Source organism: Dreissena polymorpha, chromosome 5 (assembly GCF_020536995.1).
Source record: "Dreissena polymorpha isolate Duluth1 chromosome 5, UMN_Dpol_1.0, whole genome shotgun sequence".
Classification (NCBI taxonomy): Eukaryota; Metazoa; Mollusca; class Bivalvia; order Myida; family Dreissenidae; genus Dreissena; species Dreissena polymorpha.
Genome location: NC_068359.1, coordinates 19,023,872 through 19,045,317, shown reverse-complemented (window position 1 = coordinate 19,045,317; position 21,446 = coordinate 19,023,872). Strand labels below are relative to the sequence as shown.

The following is a 21,446-nucleotide window of genomic DNA, read 5'->3' as shown; positions in this document are numbered from 1 at the left end:
CCTAGATGTCATTAAAAGAAATATAAAAAAGTTAATATTATATACTATTATTTCAAAACCAGTTTTCGCGCGGCCAAAAACAAAAACTGATTGGCTCAAAGTAATTTTTGGCCAGCGCTAGACCTGCTCTTAAGTATACTTAAATGTTCTACAGCTACAGAAAATGAACTAAATCCTATCCGGGAATAATAATAGTAAATTGGTGGTTGTTGGCTATTGTTTTCAAATTAATTTTACATTTGTATGTCAATATTTTGTAAAATGGCCTCTTTATTATCGAAAACTCATACTTAAAAAAGGGATGTTACTGCAGGTTTTATTTAAAGAGAATTTTGTTTCATATTCCGTAGCGCATTTTAAAACATCTGATTTTGGCAAAAAATAATCTGCAAAACTTACTTTATCATCTTAAAGGGGCCTTTTCACAGATTTTGGCATTTTTTTAACTTATTCTTTAAATGCTTTATATTGATAAATGTTAACATTGGATCGTAAAAGCTCTAGTAAAAAATCAAGAAAAAAAATAAAAAAAGGAAAAGAACATTGCCCGGAGCAGGTTTCGAACCATAGACCCCTGGAGTCCTGCCAGAGTTCTGAAGTAAAAACGCTTTTTAGCCTACTGAGCTATTCCGCCGAGTACACATCCTTGATGTATTTTATACCTTATATAAGCAATCTTCGTAGTTTCACAAAATTTAACGACAAAAACAGAACTCTCCAAATTATTCAATCGTTTCGCGTTGCAACGCTTTATAATTTTTAGGTTTTAAAATCGTCAAAAGATGCATATAATGGCTATATTAGAGCATGGTTAATGTTCAGTATTACTGTTTCCTCACAAATATCATAACTAAAACGAAAACTTACGAATCTGAAACAACTTTTTTCAATTTTGTCAATTTACCAAAGCGTGAAAAGATCCCTTTAATAGCCAAGTTGGCTATAAAACTTTCAAAATAGCCAAAAAATATTATTATTTTACGGAGACATTATCATGAAAACGACAACAGTCCGTATATATGTATTGCAATTATGGGTTTGAGTGGTAATAAATCAGTAGACTTCTATTATATTCTTGACATCACACCTATTTATACCTCAGTCATAAATAGAGACCGATTACAGTTGACTGTCTGATCAGCAGACGACGTATTTTTACGCTCACCGGGCTTGAGTCCGGCGGATGAATGCACGTACACCCTGTCATTTTGTACAATGTAGCATCTTCCAACGTCCGGATTAATTTTAAGTCTCGCTTAAAATTTGACCCAACGTTGGGCCAAGACAGGAATCGAGTTGTGATTGAAAAAAGATTGAATGATCAATGCAGTGTTATCGCCCAGCTATCGCCTGACATCAGATACATTGTATGTGTATGGGCTAAGACCTAGGTATTTCTCAGGGGCATATACAGGGCTTGTCATGATACACATACAACAAATTTAATGTCGAGCGATAACCATGCGTTGATCTTCCGAACTTTTTATGATCAGGGGGTATATTGTTTTTGAGATATACAATCAAACATAGTTTGATGTCACTAGGTCAAAGGTCAAGATCACTGGGAGCATTGTGTTTCACAAACACATCTCTTGTTTCGATCTCAACTCGATTCCTTCCCAGGCCCAACGTGGGGTAAAATTTTAAGTGGGACTTAAAATTAATCTGCACGCGACCTGATGCTACAAAATGACCGGATGACCGTGGGATCATTGGCCGGGCACCAGCCCAATGTGTAGAAAAATATGTTGTCCGCTGATTGGATGGTTATTGGTCTCTATTTGTGACTGAGGTATTAAACTGTGTCACTCGGTGGACGGCTCCGACGTTTCCAATCTTCCCGATGCCTGGAGACTGGACACATCAATCAGCAACCAGATTATTTGTGACTGAGGCATTACTTGTGTTCTGAGTGTTCTACAAAGTATTGTGTTATCATTATCATGTCATTATCTGGCAAATGCTAAATCTCAAGAACTACATCATGATCCATTTGAATTTAAAAACCGCGAGCTGGACTTTAAACATCTTAGGGAGATAAAAAAAAAATAGACAAATACTCAGCAGTTCCGTTATAAAGCTGTTTGTAGAATTTGCGGATTGTGATCAGGATATATCCAGATGGCGATACAACTTGCCAGGTCATGCATGCATAAATATGTATGCATTAGTATAGTTTAATAATCACAAAACATGTTATTTACCTACCTCATTGCATAATGTGTTATATCCAAATGTTATATGTTGGTTAAACAAAAACATTATTCAATTTCGATTCGGAAGTATTTTCAACTTGGAATTATTTAAGTTTTCATCCAAAAAAGATTGCCATATTCTATGGTTTACTCTAATAACAAATAAACATTTATCTTGTATCAAATTTTATATTTCGTGTTAATCCTTTGTACTGATTAAAAGCATGCAAAAATTAGACTTTATACATAGATATATATAGTAAACCATACCATATGTTTTGATTGCTCGATACATACTTTATACATAGATATATATATATAGTAAACCATACCATATGTGTTGATTGCTCGATACATACATGTTCGAACTCTATCCATTACCCAAAACTCCAATATAATGAAGATTTTTTTTTTCAAAACCAAAAAATGACCAATGACTATAAATGTAAGAATTTTATAAAAACAAACATCCACCATTTTACCTATGTGGAATGAGTGAATTACCCTTGAACATGCGAGAATCACACATACCCAGTATGTGCGAGCATCAAGCACTGCTCATATTTAGTAATTAAGACAAATGAACAATTAATTTTTAAGTGAATTTAAATTAAGATTGAATATTACATGAACCTGTAAACAGATTGCTACCTCCCACAGTTTCCATAATTTATTATTTTCGATATTTAAATTCTGAACTCCATTGTACATGTAGTTAACTAAATCCTAAAATTGTAACTTTTACTGAAAGACGAACAGTATATTTGTCAGCCCATTAGCCACAATGAATTTTATTTCTTTTGTCATTTGCAAACTAAATCCACCATTGGCTAAAAGGCCGATCCAATCTGAATCACACTTGTAGCACCTGAAATTTGCTGCAATTCTTTGTTCTATTTTCATTGCGGCTTAAAACAATTTTTAGCTTCAGTGCAAACCCTGGAGTCCTGGGAAAACATTGTAATTTTATGTTCATACCGTAGAGTGAGTACTTCTTCCATGCAGTTATAGCACTACGAAATGGTATTCAGTTTCTTTTTATGTTCTGCAGTGCATGAAGAAAGATTCAATCAGGGAAGAGCTGCTTGACTTACTGCAGGACTACAATGCAGACAATGTTAGCCCAGTGGGAGAATCAGACTTCAACTCTACAAGGTCAACCATCAATGTCAGTTGCTGTGATCACAATGCTCTAGTTACACATGTTACTAGTCCACAAGATCGGGAATCGGATCTTAGTTTGATAGAGCTAACAGAAGAGGCTGCTGTAGACAATTCAGGAGATCAAGAAACTAATTTTAACAGTAATGCTGATGCTGACAAAAGTAGGGGTGATGCTCCTATCCTAGTCAATGTTAAAGATGAAAACAATGGTGATGATAGTGGACAACAACAAACAACAACTGTCACAGGGTAAATTAGCTTTATTGTAAGTGGGCTATATTTGGGAAAGTAAGTGCTAGATAATATTTTTCATTCACATAATCGGTACAAGAATAACCGACAAAAAAGTTTTGGAAAAAGAGGTTAAATAGCATTGTTCATTGTATTTTACATACATTTTTTGCGGATGGTTAGTTTAAAATTATAATTAATACAGGCCTTTTCCTAGCGTATTTACGGGTCCATTAAACGGACCCATTCCAAAAACGTAATTCTAAACAAAATTCCCATTTAGATTTTTTTTCCAAATTGAAAAATATATTTATTTTTTTGCAGAGTGTCTTACTATTATTATCTATCTATTTTATTTAAATTTGATGTAATAAAGTATAAAACTATAATTCATATGATTTTGTTAATCAAAATAAATTAGTTTTTCCTAAATCAGTGGACTTTTCGCGCAAAAAACGCCCAATCCTAAAATTGCATTTTTTCCCAAAATTGCCAGGAAAAATCCTGAGATATACACGTAAGAATCAGTTTCTGTATATACAGAAAAGGTTTTCACTTGTACTGAATGGTATTGAATTTAATTGTATTGAAATTTTATTAGCGAGGCTGTTTCGGAGAAAACCCGAGCTCTTGTCATAGCCAGCTCGTCCGCCGTCCGACATCTGCCGTCCGCCAGAGGCGTCGTGCTAAAACCTTAACATTGGTTCTAAAATCAAAGTACTTCCACCTACAACTTTGAAACTTCATATGTAGATGCACCTTGATGAGTTCTACACGCCACACCCATTTTTGGGTCACTAGGTCAAAGGTCAAAGTCACTGTGACCTCTAATATCAAACTTTAACATAGGCTCCAAAATCAAAGTGCTTCCACCTACAACTTTGAAACTTCATATGTGATTGCACCTTGATGAGTTCTAAATGCCACACCCATTTAACGGTCACTAGGTCAAAGGTCAAGGTCACTGTGACCTCTAATATAAAACTTTAACAAAAACCTTAACATTGCCACTAAAATCAAAGTGCTTCAACCTACAACTTTGAAACTACATATGTAGATGCACCTTGATGAGTTCTACACGCCACACTTATTTTTGGGTCACTAGGTCAAAGGTCAAGGTCACTGTGACCTCTATTATCAAACTTTATCATAGGCTCTAAAATCAAAGTGCTTCCACCTACAACTTTGAAACTTAATGTGTAGTTGCACCTTTATGAGTTCTACATGCCACACCCATTTTTGGGTCACTAGGTCAAAGGTCAAGGTCACTGTGACCTCTAATTTAAAACTTTAACAAAAACCTTAACATTGCCTCTGAAATGAAAGTGCTTCAACCTTCAACTTTGAAACTTCATATGTAGATGCAACTTGATGACTTCTACACGCCACACCCATTTTGGGTCACAATGTCAAAGGTCAAGGTCACTGTGACCTCTAAAAAAATAATTTTCTGACAAGCTTTCGCAGCCAAGCGTGGCATCCGTTATGCAGTGCTCTTGTTTGATATATATGATGTTATTTTTTCTTATGACATGCTTTTAAAGGATGTTTTACTTGGGTCACCATAGATGTCTGTCAATTCCTTGTAAACTCTGTATGTCTGTTCATAGAAACAAACTAGTGGGCAATTTGTTTCATTTTAAGTTGCTTAAGTTAAATCCCCTTTTCAATTTCTATAACACTAAACATTATTATTACAACTTGCGAAATATGGGTGTCATGCGGCCTCAAGGGTATTTGTCACTCGTGTTTTTTTTTCGTTACAAATTTAGTCCGTTGTTCAGCCCCATTCCTAATGAAAAAAAGTATATATTTTTCCCAAATGTGACCTAAAAATCCCAATGGAAGGTTTCCAAAATAAACATTAATTTTTTTAAGCCCGTTTTTAAAAACGGGACGTATTATAGTTTCACCCTTGGCCGGCGGCGTCCACAGCAGTGTCTGCTCTCTAATTCAAATAGTTTTCATCCGATTTTCACCAAGCTTGGTTAGAAGTTGTGTCTAGACAATATCTCGGTCAAGTTTAATAAGGGGTCATGCTGGGTCAAAAACTAGGTCACAATGGGGGAAACTTAGTGCATTTTAAGGATTAAGCATGGTGTCCGCTCTCTAATTGAAGTAGTTTTCACCCGATCTTCACCAAACTTGGTCAGAAGTTGTGTCTAGATGATATGTAGGTCAAGTTTAAATATGGGTCATGCCGGGTCAAAAACTAGGTCACGAGTTCACTTAGTGCATTTCAAGCATTTAGCATGGTGTCCGCTCTCTAATTGAAGTAGTTTTCATCCGATCTTCACCTAATTTGGTCAGAAGTTGTGTCTGGATGATATGTAGGTCAAGTTCGAATATGGGTCACGCCGGGTCAAAAACGAGGTCATGAGGTTACTAAGTGCATTTCAAGCATTAAGCATGGTGTCTGCTCTCTAATTGAAGTTGTTTTCATCCGATCTTCACCTAATATGGTCAGAAGTTGTGTCTAGATAATATATAGGTCAAGTTCAAATAATGGTCATGCAGGGTCAAAAACGAGGTCATGAGGTCACTTAGTGCATTTCAAGCATTTAGCATAGTGTCCGCTCTATAATTGAAGTTGTTTTCATCCGATCTTTACCTAATTTTGTCAGAAGTTGTGTCTAGATGATATGTAGGTCAAGTTCTAATATGGGTCATGCAGGGTCAAAAACGAGGCCATGAGGTCACTTAGTGTATTTCAAGCATTAAGCATGGTGTCTGCTCTCTAATTGAAGTAGTTTTCATCCGATCTTCACCTAATTTTGTCAGAAGTTGTGTCTAGATGATATGTAGGTCAAGTACAAATATGGGTCATGCCGGGTCAAAAACGAGGTCACAATGTCACTTAGTGCATTTCAAGCATATAGCATGGTGTTCGCTCTCTATTTGAAGTAGTTTTCATCTGATCTTCACCGAATTTAGTCAGATGTTACTTCTAAATGATATCTAGGTCAAGTCTAAATATGGCGCATGCCGGGTCAATAACTATGTCTGGAGGTCACTTAGTGCATTTCAAGCATTGAGCATGGTGTCCAAAACCTTCAAACGGGGGTATCTTGTGACAGTTTGGAACTCTTGTTTATTTTATAAGATTTCAACATTTTGATAATTTCAGATCCAGCCATATAAGTTCAACCTCAGTAAAAATAATACAGTAGATTTCGCTTAATTGAATAGCCCATTTGTCACGTCGAATATTCAATTATCCGGAGTATTCAGTTATGCGGTAACAGTTATATTTCCAATGTTATTACTAACCGGGTGTAATCATCCTGGAAATTGTGCTTTTCATGCGTAATCAAAACATCGTTTCGACACGTAAAGTGTTTAAAAAAAGTTAATATTGGAATTGAATATTGAATCCATTATAAATATAATATAAATGTTTTGTTGAATTCCCAAATGAGAATACAAATTTTGTAATCAAAAACACACTTTCTATCTTTCAATAAAACATCCACATGTATTTCCTTTGCCCCCAACAAAAAGCTAGCGAAAACTATGCAGCAATGTTCAATGTCACGCCATACGATGCATGTAATGATTTTTCCCATTTTTATGCCCCCCTTCGAAGAAAGAGGGGGTATATTGCTTTGCTCATGTCGGTACCTCGGTCTGTCAGTCTGTCTCTCGGTCGGTCCGTCCACCAGGTGGTTGTCAGACGATAACTCAAGAACGCTTGGGCCTATGATCATGAAACTTCATAGGTACATTGATCATGACTCACAGATGACCCCTATTGATTTTGAGGTCACTAGGTCAAAGGTCAAGGTCACAGGTGAAGGTCACAGTTACTGAAAATAGGCATTTTAAGGAGTTAGCATGGTTCAAACAAGGGAAACAACTACCGTTTATGCATGTTCTTTTTGTTACAGCATTTGCCTCCCTAATAATATATTTAAATTTTACCAAATGTAAGGCTAACTGCATTTTTGTAATGCATTGTATCAATAACCACCACCGCCGCCGCCGCCGGGGTTCTGAAATATTTTATGAGTCTACTTGTCCAAGGACTAGTTGGACCCATAAATTCACTTGTCCGTACCAAAGAAGTACTTGTCCGTGCTTTTAAGATAAATAAAGGAAAACATCATTACTAATTAAGCAAATAATACAAACATACACTTTTGTTAAGTTCTATTTTTGATTATATACATAGTTAACTAGAAAATACAAGCAAGATGTGCAAACAATAAGAACACGTTTAAGTCACACATGATACCATCTCGGATATATAATAATCTCAACATGACTAGAAAATTCACTTGAAATAAAATAATCTCTGCTAAATATAAGTATTTAATTATCCGCTTATAAAAAAAACTCCTTACAAAGTTTACATTTACACACACCGGTTACGTTTTCAATCCAAGTAAATTCAATTAGCCAAGACTCAATAAATTCTCGTTTCCGCTTGGAGTCGTATGCTTTATCATATTCATACTTGATTTTTCTCTTTTTTTCCGAAGCCGAACTGATTTAATCATTGGTGTGATTAGCGTCATGGCTTGACGTTAAAGTGGTGTTATTTTAAAAAATCGAATGCAGGTCGATAAAACATGTTTGCGGCCATTTGCAATTTACGAAAAATGTTATCTAATGCGTGATTGGCTGTTGCTGTACACGTGCGCTGGTTTCTCTACTATTAATGTTACCTTATGCTTGATTGGCTTTTGCTATATACGCGTGGACTTGTTTACTACATTAAATAATTATTATCGGAAAATAACCTACCTCCAGTTAAAAAAGTGTGCTAGTTTGTTTTATATTTTCGGAAAATATTGAAGTTTTGTTCTCGAAACAAAATTTTCCATGGAAATTTTACTTGTCCCCGGACAAACCACCACCACCACCGTTGTTCACAGTGACAAAAAACGTATTCACACAATGACTGCTACTACAACTTCTAGCCATATAGGGGGGCATGCATGTTTTACAAACAGCCCTTGTCATTTTATTGCTTACCCAACGCTTACGCTAGCAACATCTTTTGCTCATGTATTGTCCTTGTAAAAAGCGTGCAATAATTAGCGTGGGTGTATATACACTGTCGAAGGAAAACATTGTAGCGTGGAGAATGCAGTATCTTTGACGTTACGCTCGTTCAGGTAGTTTGGTATTGAAACAGATAATGTACTGTGTACTGATTTACTGGAAAATCTGGTCAATACTGGATTTAATTTTGGTTATTGTGAAAACATGATCAGCAGTGTTAAGACTGTGATGTTTTGACAAATGTGCGTGTTTTCGATTGTTCGCCATCATGTTTAGATATGATTTACTGTGACGCATTTGTGTAGGTTTATATACACGAACTGAGAATAAAGTGTAACATTCCATCACCTATTGCAAACTGTCGAGAAAGACACTTCAACAGTTTGTTTCTAATCAGCAACACACTCTTTTATTGTTTCTAAGCGACAACAAACTGTTGAAGTGCGTTACTCGACAGTTTGCATTCGAAAGTTAGCACCTGACTGCACACCGGAGACTCCAGTGTTTGTATTGTACTTGCTAGCATACTACACCTGTTAGTCACGTGACGCTTGACAGACGCTGCATAAATGCATGGTGTGAAATGTTAACAAAGGCAGTCAATTGAGCGTGTCGGTCAAAATCGTCGATACGATGCGTATCCTTGGAGATTTATGACATTCTTTGCTGAATTATAGTGTGGATTATAGTGTGCAATAGAAAATTGGCTATTCAATTAACCGAAATACGCCATATTTCCTATCAGAATATGTGGAGTTTTTACAACGGGAAGAGATGCAAATGGTTTGGTTTTTTCAATATCTATTCAATACACCAAATTATTCGATTATCCGATATTCAATTAAGTGGAATCTACTGTATGGAAAACACTTCTATTCTCAATTTGAAGCATTTTTTAGCAAAACAGCAACAACACTAATTTCCCAATTTTAGTCAAAACACCGCCAATTTTCCCAAGGGACCCGGCCAGGCCCCATTCTAAAAATGGTGAAAAAAAAGGTTGTCACTTCTGAGTACTCTGATAAGTTAACAATACACACTGAACAACTTATTGTGGATACAGAGGCCCATGTGGTCTCTTATCTGGAGTTACAATGCACACCAGTAGTTGATTTGCACGTTTTGATACTGAGGATATGTGGGTTTTTGTAAAGGGACCTTTTCACAGATTTTAGTATGTATGGAAGTTTGTCATTAAATGCTTTATATTGATAAATGTAAACATATGATCTAAATAGCTGCAGTAAAGAAAACAAGAACAAAATTAAAGAAATTTAAAAAAAGCAACCCTCAACTGCGCTGAAACCACTGACCCACGGAGTAAAAGTATTTAGCTTAAACCACTCAGCCATCGGTGCTGATACAATGAGTGATGTATTTTATACTTTATATAAGCAATCCTCGTAGTATCACTAAATATAACGACAACAACAGAACTCTCCAAATTATTCAATTGTTTCGCATTGCAACGCTTTACAATTTTCAGTTTATTTTAATCGTCAAAATAGATAAAATAGATATTTGAGAGCATGGTAAATGTTCAGTATTACTGTTACCTCACAAATATAACAACAGTGAAAATATGCGATTCTGAAACTATTATTTTTTAATTTTGTCAATTTATCAAAATTTGAAACGGCCCCTTTAATGACCATGTGCTTTGGTGAGTGAGCTAACTTTATTTCACAAATGATTACAGTAAAAGCAAGCATTTTCACAAGTGTCATAACCTTGTTACTGTTTACAATATAGTGTGATATTGCAACTTCACGTGTATAGGATCTAACACAAGTTGTCTTTTATAATACATTTATAAAACCAGTTGAGGAATTATATATATATATACATGTAATTGGCAGGCAAGCATTTGGCATACTTACAGTACTATCAAAGTTTGTGGACGAGTTTAATAAAATACATGTATGGTTTGTGAAATACAGTGCTCGATCTTTTTATGCTTCCCCGGTAGGGTGGCATATAGCAGTTGAACTGTCAGTCCGTTTTTTGTCTGTGTGTCCTACGAAAACTTTAACATTGGCCATTAACTTTTGCAATATTAAATATAGCAACTAGATATATGGCATGCATGCGTATCTCATGAAGCTGTACATTTTGAGTGGGGAAAGGTCAAGGTCATCCTTCAAGGTCAAAAGTAAAAAAATAAAATCCAAGGGAAGTAATAAGCTTTAAAAGGGAGATAATTTCGAAGCCTGCCAAATGATATATTGAAATTTTATTTCTAAGCGGCACAATAGGGGGTATTGTGTTTCTGACAAACACATACCTTGTTTATGATATTTTGTAAAATGGGGAATAATTCAAAAAGAATCATGCTGTAAAATTTTAAATGATGTTGTTGTACATGTATTACACAGTAAACACATAGTATCGTGTAACAGTGATTTTTTTGCCACTTATTACAACCTCTTACAGGCTGTTCCTAATTGCAAAAAGTAAAATAAGGCTGTTTCCCAATGGCAAAAAGAAGCATTTTTTCCAAAAAAATCTGACAAAAATTTCCCCCCAAAATATGCCAAACTTTTTCAATAAACTCAATAATTGGTTTATTGAGTTAATCATACAGCAGTTTAATTCCCTAGCACTTTATTGTATACATTTCAGAAAGCTGTTAGATATGCACTTATTAACAATTGGTATACATATTGTTATTTATAATCATATTAATAATGTTTTAATTTATCCCAATGTCAATGTCTATGGCGCTTTTTTCCCTTTAAAATATAAAGCAAAAAAAAATCACTGTGTAATTAATTTGATTTTTTTCAGATCCTCATTCCCTGCCAGACCTGAGCAAAAGAGACCCAGCAGTGTATCACCAACCAAGAAACCAAAAGACAGCTCAGGTGACGTCTGTGTATATGATCTTTTATATTCCAAATCTTGTTAGTTCATCTCAGAAATTGGTTCTATTGTGATACTATGTATAATAATTCATCATCATCATCAATCCTCTCTGGGCCGTCTGGTGCTTGAGGCGACGGCAAGGGAGCAACACTTTCGTCTGTCAGCTGCTGTTGCGGGTGCTGTCTGCAGAGTGCGGCCTCTGTTCTTGAGTTATTGCTCCACGATTCGGCGCCACTTCTCTTTCGGTCGTCCACGGTTTCTTTTCCCCTGTGGAGTCCATCTCAGTGCCACCCTGGGTAGCAAGTCTGCATTCTGCAGAAGTGGCCTAGCCATCTCCATCTCCTCAAAGCGATGGTCTCAGCGATGCTGTTTGCGCCAGCTCTTTCACGCAGTTCCATGTTCATGATCATGTTTGGCCAGAATACTTTCATGATCCGGCGCAGGCACTTGTTCTGGAAGACTTCCAGTTTGCGCTCGATGGAAGCAGTGGTCTTCCAGCACTCAGACCCATATAGAAGGACACTCAGCACGTTGCTCTTGAAGATGCGGAGCTTGGTGTGCATGCTAAGACTTGTAGTCCTCCAGATGGGCTTCAGCATCGCGAAGGCTTGGTTGGCTTTGCTGATCCTTGTGTTGATCTCCCTTGCACAGTCTGCATCTGTGGTGACCTTGCTGCCCAGGTAAATGAACTCGTCAACATCTTGCAGATGCTGGCCATTGATGGTGATTGGATTGCCCTCTCTGGTGTTCTTCCTCATGACCTGAGTCTTTCCAATGTTGACCCTGAGACCTATGGTGCTTGCTGATAGTGCCAACTGTTGTGTCTTCTGCTGGATGTCCTGGTTCGTGCTAGCAAGTAGCCCGATATCGTCGGCGTAGTCCAGGTCGTCTAGCAGTGATGTCAGCGTCCACTGTATTCCTTGCCTCCTTCCCTCTGTGGTGCTGCGCATGATCCAGTCAATTGCCATTGAAAAGAGGAGCGGCGAGAGAATACATCCTTGCTTCACTCCAGTTTCCACCTTGAATGGTTCAGTGAGCTGGTTGTTTTGGATGACTCTGCACTCAAAGTTTTCGTACAGGGACCTGATGACGTTGACAAGTTTCTGATGGATGCCATAATGTAGCAGAATCTTCCAGAGGGAGTCTCGGTGAAGGCTGTCGAAGGCCTTCTGGAAGTCTACAAAAACCAGGTAGAGGGATCCATTCCATTCATGAGACTACTCAAGGATCTGCCTCAGGACGAAGATGTGGTCAATGCAGGACTTGCCTTTCCTGAAGCCTGCCTGTTCCTGGCGAAGGATACCGTCCACTGCTGTTGTGATGCATTGGAGGATGATGCGGCTGAAGATCTTACTGGTGAGAGATAGTAAAGTGATGCTTTGCCAGTTGTTACAGTTCCCCAGGTCTCCTTTCTTGGGCAGTTGGACGATGGTGCCGGTCTTCCAGTTGCTTGGCGCTTCTTCACTTTTCCAAAACTTTTGAAGAATCTGGCAAAGAAGCTGCGGCGTCACTGTGTCTTCTGCTTTCAGCATCTCAGGGCACACTCCATGGCGCCTTCCTATTCTTCAGCTAATGGATGGCTTCATTGACTTCCGTTACAGTGATGTTGCCGAGGTTGATGTCAAGGTCCTCTTCAGCTTCAGGAATGTCGGCTAGGGTTGGTGGATCTGGGCGGTTTAGGATGGACTTGAAGTGTTGCTTCCATCTCTTCAGCTTCTCCTCATCCACATTGACATGTGTTCCGTCTACAGCTCTCACGGGAAGGTCATGGTGCTGGCCGTAGTTGCCCTTCAGCTTCCTAGTGTTCTGGTACACCGTCTTCATGTCATTGTGCTCGGCTGCTGTCTCCGCCTCCTCTGCCAGCCTCTCTATGTACCTCCTCTTGTCTCTTCTGGCTGATGTCTTCACCACCTTGTCTTTCTCACTATATTCCTTTTAAATTCTTTCCTTAAGTCTTAGGGATTTGGTGTCCAGCAGTTTCTTTTTGATTTGTCTTCTTTCTTCTATATGAGACCACGTTTGTTCTGAGATCCATTCTGTCTTCTTGCTCTTTCTGAAGCCTAGAACTTCCTCTCCTGTCTCTTTCATTACTCTGTTGAAGCCCTCGATGGTCAGTGCTGCCTCATCTTCCAAAATACTAAATCTATTCCTGAGGGTTAGCCTGAACTCTTTTTTTACTTTCAACTTGACCACATCGTAGCGTTGGTTCTTGATGTCTCCTGTCTTGGCTTTCCTGAGCTTCAAAGTCACCTTGGCCACCAGAAGACGCTGCCGATGTCTGCATGTGGCATCACACGCACGTCCTGCAGAGAGTGCCTCCACCGACCATTGATGATGATGTGGTCGATCTGGTTCTGGGTCCTGCCGTCTGGTGATGTCCATGTTAGTTTGTGGATCTCCTTGTGCGCAAACAGGGTCCCTCCTATGACCATGTCATTCTGTTGGCAGAAGTTGACTAGTCTCTCCCCCTTGTCGGTGATCACACCCACTCCATGTTGTCCCATGGTCCTCTCTCTGTCTTTGTTGTCGCAGCCAACCTTAGCATTGAAGTCGCTGAGCAACATCGTGTTGGGGGATGTCCTCTAAAACACTTTGAAGGGCGTTGTAGAATGCATCCTTGTCCTCTTCTTCCGCGTTGTCTATTGGTGCGTAGCCCACAACAAGAGACAGCTTGGCGTACTTGGAGTTCATCCTGACATGCAGCAGGCGCTCGTTCACAGGTTTCCACTGTAGCACGGTGTTGGCCTTGCTCTTGCTGATGATGACGGCAACTCCTTCCCGGTGGTGGTTGTCAGTTCTTCCTGACCAGATGATGACTTCTCCGGAACTCATCTTCTGCTTGCCAGAGCCAGTCAATCTTGCTTCTGTTACTCCCATAAGGGTCAGGTTGTATTGGTTCAGCTCACTCAACACTAGCTTTCTAGTCTGGTAGAGTGTTCGCACGTTTCAACATCCAACTCTGATCCATTGCTTTGTCTCAAGAGTTCTGCTATCGGGGTGGAGACGTCCATGCGGCTTTGATCCCCATCCTTCATAAGTCCAGTTGCCTGATCTGCTTCGCTCCCGTCGCCGTTTGTCGTTTGTTCCCTTGTTGTCATTTCTGTAGCAAGCATTTTTTCACGGGGTGGGGTTGCTAGCCCTAGGCCTAACCCTCCTTTTTTTCAGCACGGGCTTGGGACCTGTTTGGCGGAGTTATGTATAATAATTACTTAAACAGTATGTTTGTTTTTATAATAGAATTAAATTTAACGGTCTAATTTTTTTTAATAATTTTTTTTTATTAATGGAATTATTAGAGTGTGTCAGATTTTGCTATACATAACATTCCTCTTTGATTGAAAGAAGGCCAATATTTTAAATTTAATGAGTACTGAAACCATTCCTAAAACCTTGGTTAGGATAGATCAATAGACGATCAAGTAAAGGAGAGCTTCTTTGTTTCAGCTAAACCACAGAACAGTGTGGCAGAGAAATGGAGAAGTTCAATATTCAGCGTGACGGCCCTGGAAGGTCACAATGACATCACCTTGGCAACAGACATTTGTGACAAGCTCATTGTGTCAGCTAGGTAAAACAATGTCTCTTTGATAAAATTATTTTGGATCTGAAAAATATGCTGAGGATAGTGGTAATTGCTACATTTTGTGATAAATTGGTTTCGTAAACATTATTGATGAGTGTATTTATATTTACACGCTGATTCTAGAATACACTGGTTTGTTTATAGCATAAAAAAATGACCATTTGTAAAAAACAACACTTCTAACCTGCCATTCTGCTTGTATAGGGTGGTTTATCTATGGATTTATAGTAAGTTAATTTTATGATGCAACTACTAGGTGACATAGACCCAAAATATGTCAGCTGTCTTCTTGATCAACGAGTGCAACTGGTCAATTACACTAGAACATTAATCTTTGTGGAGAGCCATTAAAGCCCTAAAAAGCTAACTTAAAGAGACCTTTCTAAATATTTTAGCATGTACTGAAGTATGTCATATAATGCTTACATTTGATAAATCTAAATATTGGAACTAAATCGCTTCTGTAAAAAACAAGAATAAAATTACAGAAAGAAAAAAAAGTAAAATATAAATCTGCAACTGGGCTCGAACCGCTGATGCCTGTAGTTGAAGGCTAGTACTGAGACCACTCGGCCATCCCTGCTCATACAATGAGTGGAGTATTTGATACATTATTTAAGCAATCCTCGTTATGTCACACAATATAACGATCACAACAAAACCCTCCAAATAATTCAATAATTTAGCATTTGTAACGCTTGATCTAATTTTCATTTTTTTTTAATATCAAAAGATTCATATAATGGATATTTTAGAGCATGGTAAATGTTCAGTATTACTGTTTCATCGCAAATATTGTAGCTACACAATTTTTTAATTTTGCCCATTTACCAAAACATGAAAAGGTCACTGCGAAGTGCTCTATAAAAGACTATTATCCATGGTCACTAATTTGTGTGGATATTGCGGTTGAAACAAATCATAAATTTAAGTTTCCAACAAAGAATAATTCTACTTGATTTTTATGCCTGCAAAAATTGGGTCATCTGGCAAAACCATCATACAGCTGTTGGTGTCTAAACTTGTGCAAAAGCAAGGCCTTTTTTTCTTCTTACATAATGATGTTTTTCACATGTTTTAGAAGTTTGACATTTAAAATTTCACAATTTTAGAAGTTTAACATTCAAAATTGTGCAATTTTAAAGAACTCATTTATTCAGAATTTTAAAAAAAGTTTGCGACTCATTTTTCGATAATTTTGAAGAGTTTTCAACTCATTTTTCCATCTAAATCAGGGGTCAAAGTCAGCTTTCCAAAGAAGGGAAAAAAGCCGTGGTATAAGGGGAGTTCCATGCATGTGACTTATTCAGTGTGTTTTCACAGCCGTGACACGACTGTGAAGATCTGGTGCATGGACAGTCTAAGGGAACTGAAAAGTCTTGGGGGACACACGGGCTCTGTCACTGATGTCCTTGTGAAACCATACAAGGAGGTGCCCAACTTGGGTAGGTTACTTTAATGAAGTATATACATTAGACTCACTCTGGGAAAACCGGGCTTGAGGCATTTGTGTATAGTGTCATCCCAGATAAGCCTGTGCCATTTGAGCAGGCTAATCAGGGATGACACTTTTCCTTTGAATATTATGTTTTGTTAAAGTAAGTCCCTCCTTACTGAAAATCCAGTTAAGACTTAAATTTTTGTCCCTGATTAGCTTGTGCAGACAGCAAAGGCTTACCTTGGACAACTTTTTACACACATTAACACAGTTTTCAAAAACCTAGGCTCATATATAAACATATAACATATAAATCTTATTGTTTCAGGAGAACCTTAGCTTGCGCATAACAATTTTACTTTACATGTTCTAATTTACTTTAAATGTAACCTACATTTTGATTGGTCAGACACATATACATCACTGGAAAATGTTAATAGTGTTTGTTTAACAATGGTAATGTTTGCTACAGCTTGGGTTTGGGATTGTTTAAAGCAACCAATCAAAATCAAGACTTATTTGATGTCTGCAACTCAGCCTTTTCAGTTGATCAAAATGTAGGTTATATTCTAAAATACTATTGGTATAATTGTTCGACGATAAATATTGATATTCAGACTGAACAGTGTGTAGTGCGTAAAATGTTTTTACATGCCTTTATGCAGGAAAAATGCGCACAAAAGAAAGAAGACATTTAAAAGAATATTAAAATTAATGCTGTAATACATTTGTATAAAGAAACTGATATGTTATCAACGCAAGCAATCTCAAATTACTTTCGTTTCTATATAGTACATGTATGAGCGGTATGAAATGTTTAAGGTTTACTTAAACATTATTACTACTACAGGTTTTTCGGTTAACTGGTCAATAACCACTTACGACAAAAAGGTAAGGGGTTAATGTTTTTAGTAACCTCTTGCATCCCAAATTTAAATGATTAATAATCATAGTTTTCATTCTGGTATCAGTCTATTATTGTAGTATATACTTTTTACATTTTCTTTCAGGGGCTGCATTTGAGGTGTCTGATAGCGACCATTTAGTTTTCAGTGTTTCAACAGACTGTTATCTCAAAGTATGGTCTGCAGACACTGGTAAGTGAAACTCTTTTGTTTTGATTTGTTCCTGTGTTTTAAGATTTTAAGTTTTTTTTTACAACGTTTGTATGGTTGCAGTTCTTTCCTTATAAAAATACCTGTATATTTCACAATCAGAATGCATTTATGCACCCAGCATCTACAGATGTGGAGAGGCTTAAAGCGATTGTCTTGTTGATTATTATTTTGTTCTTCCGTTTGTATGGGGTTTATCATACATGCCATACGTCCCGGATTGTCCGGGACAGTCCCGGAAATGAAGAACTTGTCCCGCTGTCCTGGAAATCTGTCAAATGTCCCGGAATTTACAAAATCCATTTATACATGTACCTTATCTTAGGCTTAACTGCACCTCGAATCTGTGTATATCTGCAGCGTCTCCATGACAATGCCTACCCGAATAGGCAGAGTACGCTACGTGTCAAAATCTCTCAATTAACAGGGGTCCTGTAATCATATCGATTGTCTCACGTTCGCGGTCAAACCGAAAATGCGGCATTGTTTAATGTGGTTGTTAATTGACTTTAATCTACTACGTCATTATTTCCTGCTGCGTAAGGGCAAAGGATAGTTGTTCACACATCTGAAGTCCAACATCGCTGAGTAAAAAAAATAAAAGCAGATTATGTTCTCACGTTTAACCGACAAAGAAGTTGAGTAAAAAAGTAAGCATATAAAAACGTCATCCTCACTAGGTTTATTATTGTCTTGTTCAAAACCCCCAGTAAACATAACATTAAAAATAATAAGTGAATTTGAATTGTGTTCGCCATGTCAAAACGCCCAGCAGATTCATCCACTTGTCCCAGCAGCTTTTGTTGTATTTTTTATTATATAAATGTTATAAATGAATAAAGGCGTATCAAAAACACGCGTTACACACCGGTCTTAATAACAATAACGCAGTGACGTCACCATCTATGTTTAGAACGCTTACACTGAAAGCACGTGGCTTGTATCTAGTAATCGAAGTAGTAATGTTTAATTTGACGTTAATAGGTCAAGTGTATTTCGGATAGGCTTTTGAACTTTTGCAATTAACGATGCGAAACACAAAAAAACGTACCAAAAATGCATATGTCTATAAATATCGCTACATTTTATACATGTCCCGGAAAATCGGCAAAAGTCCCAGACAATTTAACTCAATGTCCCGGAATTGGTCTGAAAAATTATGGCATGTATGGGGTTTATCCAAAATAACATTTTGTTCTCAATTATATTTTGTCTAATATCAGTTTTATGCTTAGTATCCAGCAAAGCTTTGATACTTAAATGAACAACTTCATGGAACACACCCCCACATTACCTGACTTCACTTGCACCTTTATATTGACCTTATTTGACCCCCAAATCACATAATTTTACTTGAACTTTTATATTTACCTAGTTTTTTACAAAGCTTAATTCAGAAGGTCCAAATTCTTGTTGTTAACCTTACCAATACCATGGACTCACTTTTAGACTTGCTAAACCAAAGATCAGGGGTCGACAAATTTTGTTTCAGCAACTTGCCCTGCAGGGCGAGTAGCTAAGCATTTTCACTTGCCCTGCCAAAATATGTACTTGCCCTGCAATTTATTGAAAAAATGTAACAAATCGGTAACTAATATGTTTTATTGTGATTTTCTATTTGTTATCATATAGAACTGTTAACTCATGAACTTTAATGAAGTTAATTAACTGTTTTAACACACTTTTAACTTGTTTGTTTTTCATTTTGTCCTCATGGTCACAATCATTATGATTACACTTTAGGAGCATTGGAGAGTCCGAAAGGCATTTTGTTAAACTCAAACAAGCCTCTGTGTGTACAAAAGGCTGTTTTTTCTTTGTCATTTTCGTCCATTAAACTTGCCAATAGCCACTCTTTAAATCTAAAGATGTGAAGAATTTAGACAAATATTTTAGCAGTAAAAGACCGTATACCGTACTGTATAGGATACATTCACAGAACATACCTGTATTATCGCATAACGGGAACAGGACTTATTTTAGCGCAGTGTGCAATAATCAACATCCGGTTCATTTCTAATTGCTGATTAAACATTGTTTTGTTTGGTAAATATGTGTAAAAACTTGAAATTTTAATATTTTTGTCAAGAAATGCCACTCGCCCTGCAGGACTAGTGCTGCCGGAATATTCACTCGTCCGGAGCCTATTTCTACTCGTAATTACGAGCGGGCAAGTGGATTTGTCGACCCCTGAAGATACTGTTCGCTCAACATCAATACCACTTATTACAAAGCCTTTAGACTTCCATTTAACACTCGTGTAAAATGACCTCATTTTGACCTATCAACACACTCACAGCATCTTTCCTCATGTTTGACCTTGACATTGACCTTGTTTTGAACTGGAACTTTTTTAACCCTTTGCATGCTGGGAAATTTGTCGTCTGCTAAAATGTCGTCTGCTGAATTTGTAAAATAAGCATTTTCTTCATTTTTTTTCAAAGAATACTATCAGAATAGCAAACAGTTTGGATCCAGATGAGACGCCACGTTCTGTGGCGTCTAGAACGTGGCGTCTCATCTGGATCCAAACTGTTTGCAAAGGCCTTTAAAATTCGGTTCCCGCACTGAAAGCGTTAATAAATGCTTCTAAAAGCTTTCACTGGGGGCATATGTTTTTTTTTAATTGCATATTTTGCTATATTATTCTGTTGGTCTTAGAATTATTTAAATGCAAATGTATTTATATGTAAGAAGCCATTTTCATAAGAAACCATTTTTTAAGCATAAATGAGGGTCATTTTGAAATACATGTATCTTATACACTCAAACATACAATAATGGAATTAAACATTGTCGCATTTCTATGTTTCTAACATCACCAGGTGAGCAGTTGCAATCCATTTACACATACAGCCCTATCACCAAGGTGTGTTACTACCCAGAGGACGGATTGATCATCACAGCCTCAGGTACAAATATTAATATTATGTATAGATATTTTACTTTACATGTATATATATAGAGATGTTTATGCCCCCCTTCGAAGAAAAGGGGGTACATTGCTTTGCTCATGTCGGTAGGTCGGTCGGTACGTCCACCAGGTGTCGGTACGTCCGTCCACCAGGTGGTTTCCGGATGATAACTCAAGAACGCTTGGGCCTAGGATCATGAAACTTCATAGGTACATTGATCATGACTCGCAGATGACCCCTATTGATTTAGAGGTCACTAGGTCATAGGTCAAGGTCACGGTGACTCGAAATAGTAAAATGGTTTTTGAATGATAATTCAACTTATGCATACGCGGCCAACAGGGCACACTCTGAACAATATTACTGAAGCGACTGGTCTGTAATCCTAAATCTATAATTATCAGTCCAATGAAACATCATCCTTTTAGTAAAATACAGTGGATCAGTAAAAATATTATCAGAATATGAGATTTTTTGTATATTTTGTATATTAAATATTGTGTTAATGTTTAATTTTGTTGATTAATATAAATATAAGCAGGACAGGGGAGGTAATACACTACAGGGGAAACAAATGCAATAAGTTAAAATGTATTGTTACAGATTTGCCTCCCTTGTAATATATTTAAATTTTACGAAATGTAAGGCTAACAGCATTTTTGTAATGCGTACTACTACTACTACTACTACTACTGCTGCTGCTGCTGCTGCTGCTGCTGCTGCGGCTACTACTACTACTACTTCTTCTACTACTACTACTACTACGACTACTACTACTACTACGACGACTACTACTACGGCGACTGCGGCTACGGCTACGACGACGACGGCTACTACTACGACTACTACTACTACGACTACTACGACTACGACTACTACGCGACTACGACGGACTACGACTACGACTACTACTACTACTACTACTACCTACGA

General features: G+C 37.4%; 1 protein-coding gene across 2 annotated transcripts in view; it reads left to right on the top strand.

The window, feature by feature from the left end:
• LOC127831627 (F-box/WD repeat-containing protein 7-like) overlaps nucleotides 1-21,446 on the top strand; it is a 60,825-nt gene that overhangs the window by 22,913 nt on the left and 16,466 nt on the right. For both annotated transcript variants that reach the window (XM_052356606.1, XM_052356607.1), the window contains exons 2-7: nucleotides 3,247-3,608; nucleotides 11,385-11,461; nucleotides 14,907-15,030; nucleotides 16,369-16,490; nucleotides 17,494-17,580; nucleotides 20,424-20,510. In XM_052356606.1, the coding sequence (XP_052212566.1) occupies nucleotides 3,247-3,608; nucleotides 11,385-11,461; nucleotides 14,907-15,030; nucleotides 16,369-16,490; nucleotides 17,494-17,580; nucleotides 20,424-20,510 (859 nt within the window). The remainder of the gene's footprint in view (nucleotides 1-3,246; nucleotides 3,609-11,384; nucleotides 11,462-14,906; nucleotides 15,031-16,368; nucleotides 16,491-17,493; nucleotides 17,581-20,423; nucleotides 20,511-21,446) is intronic.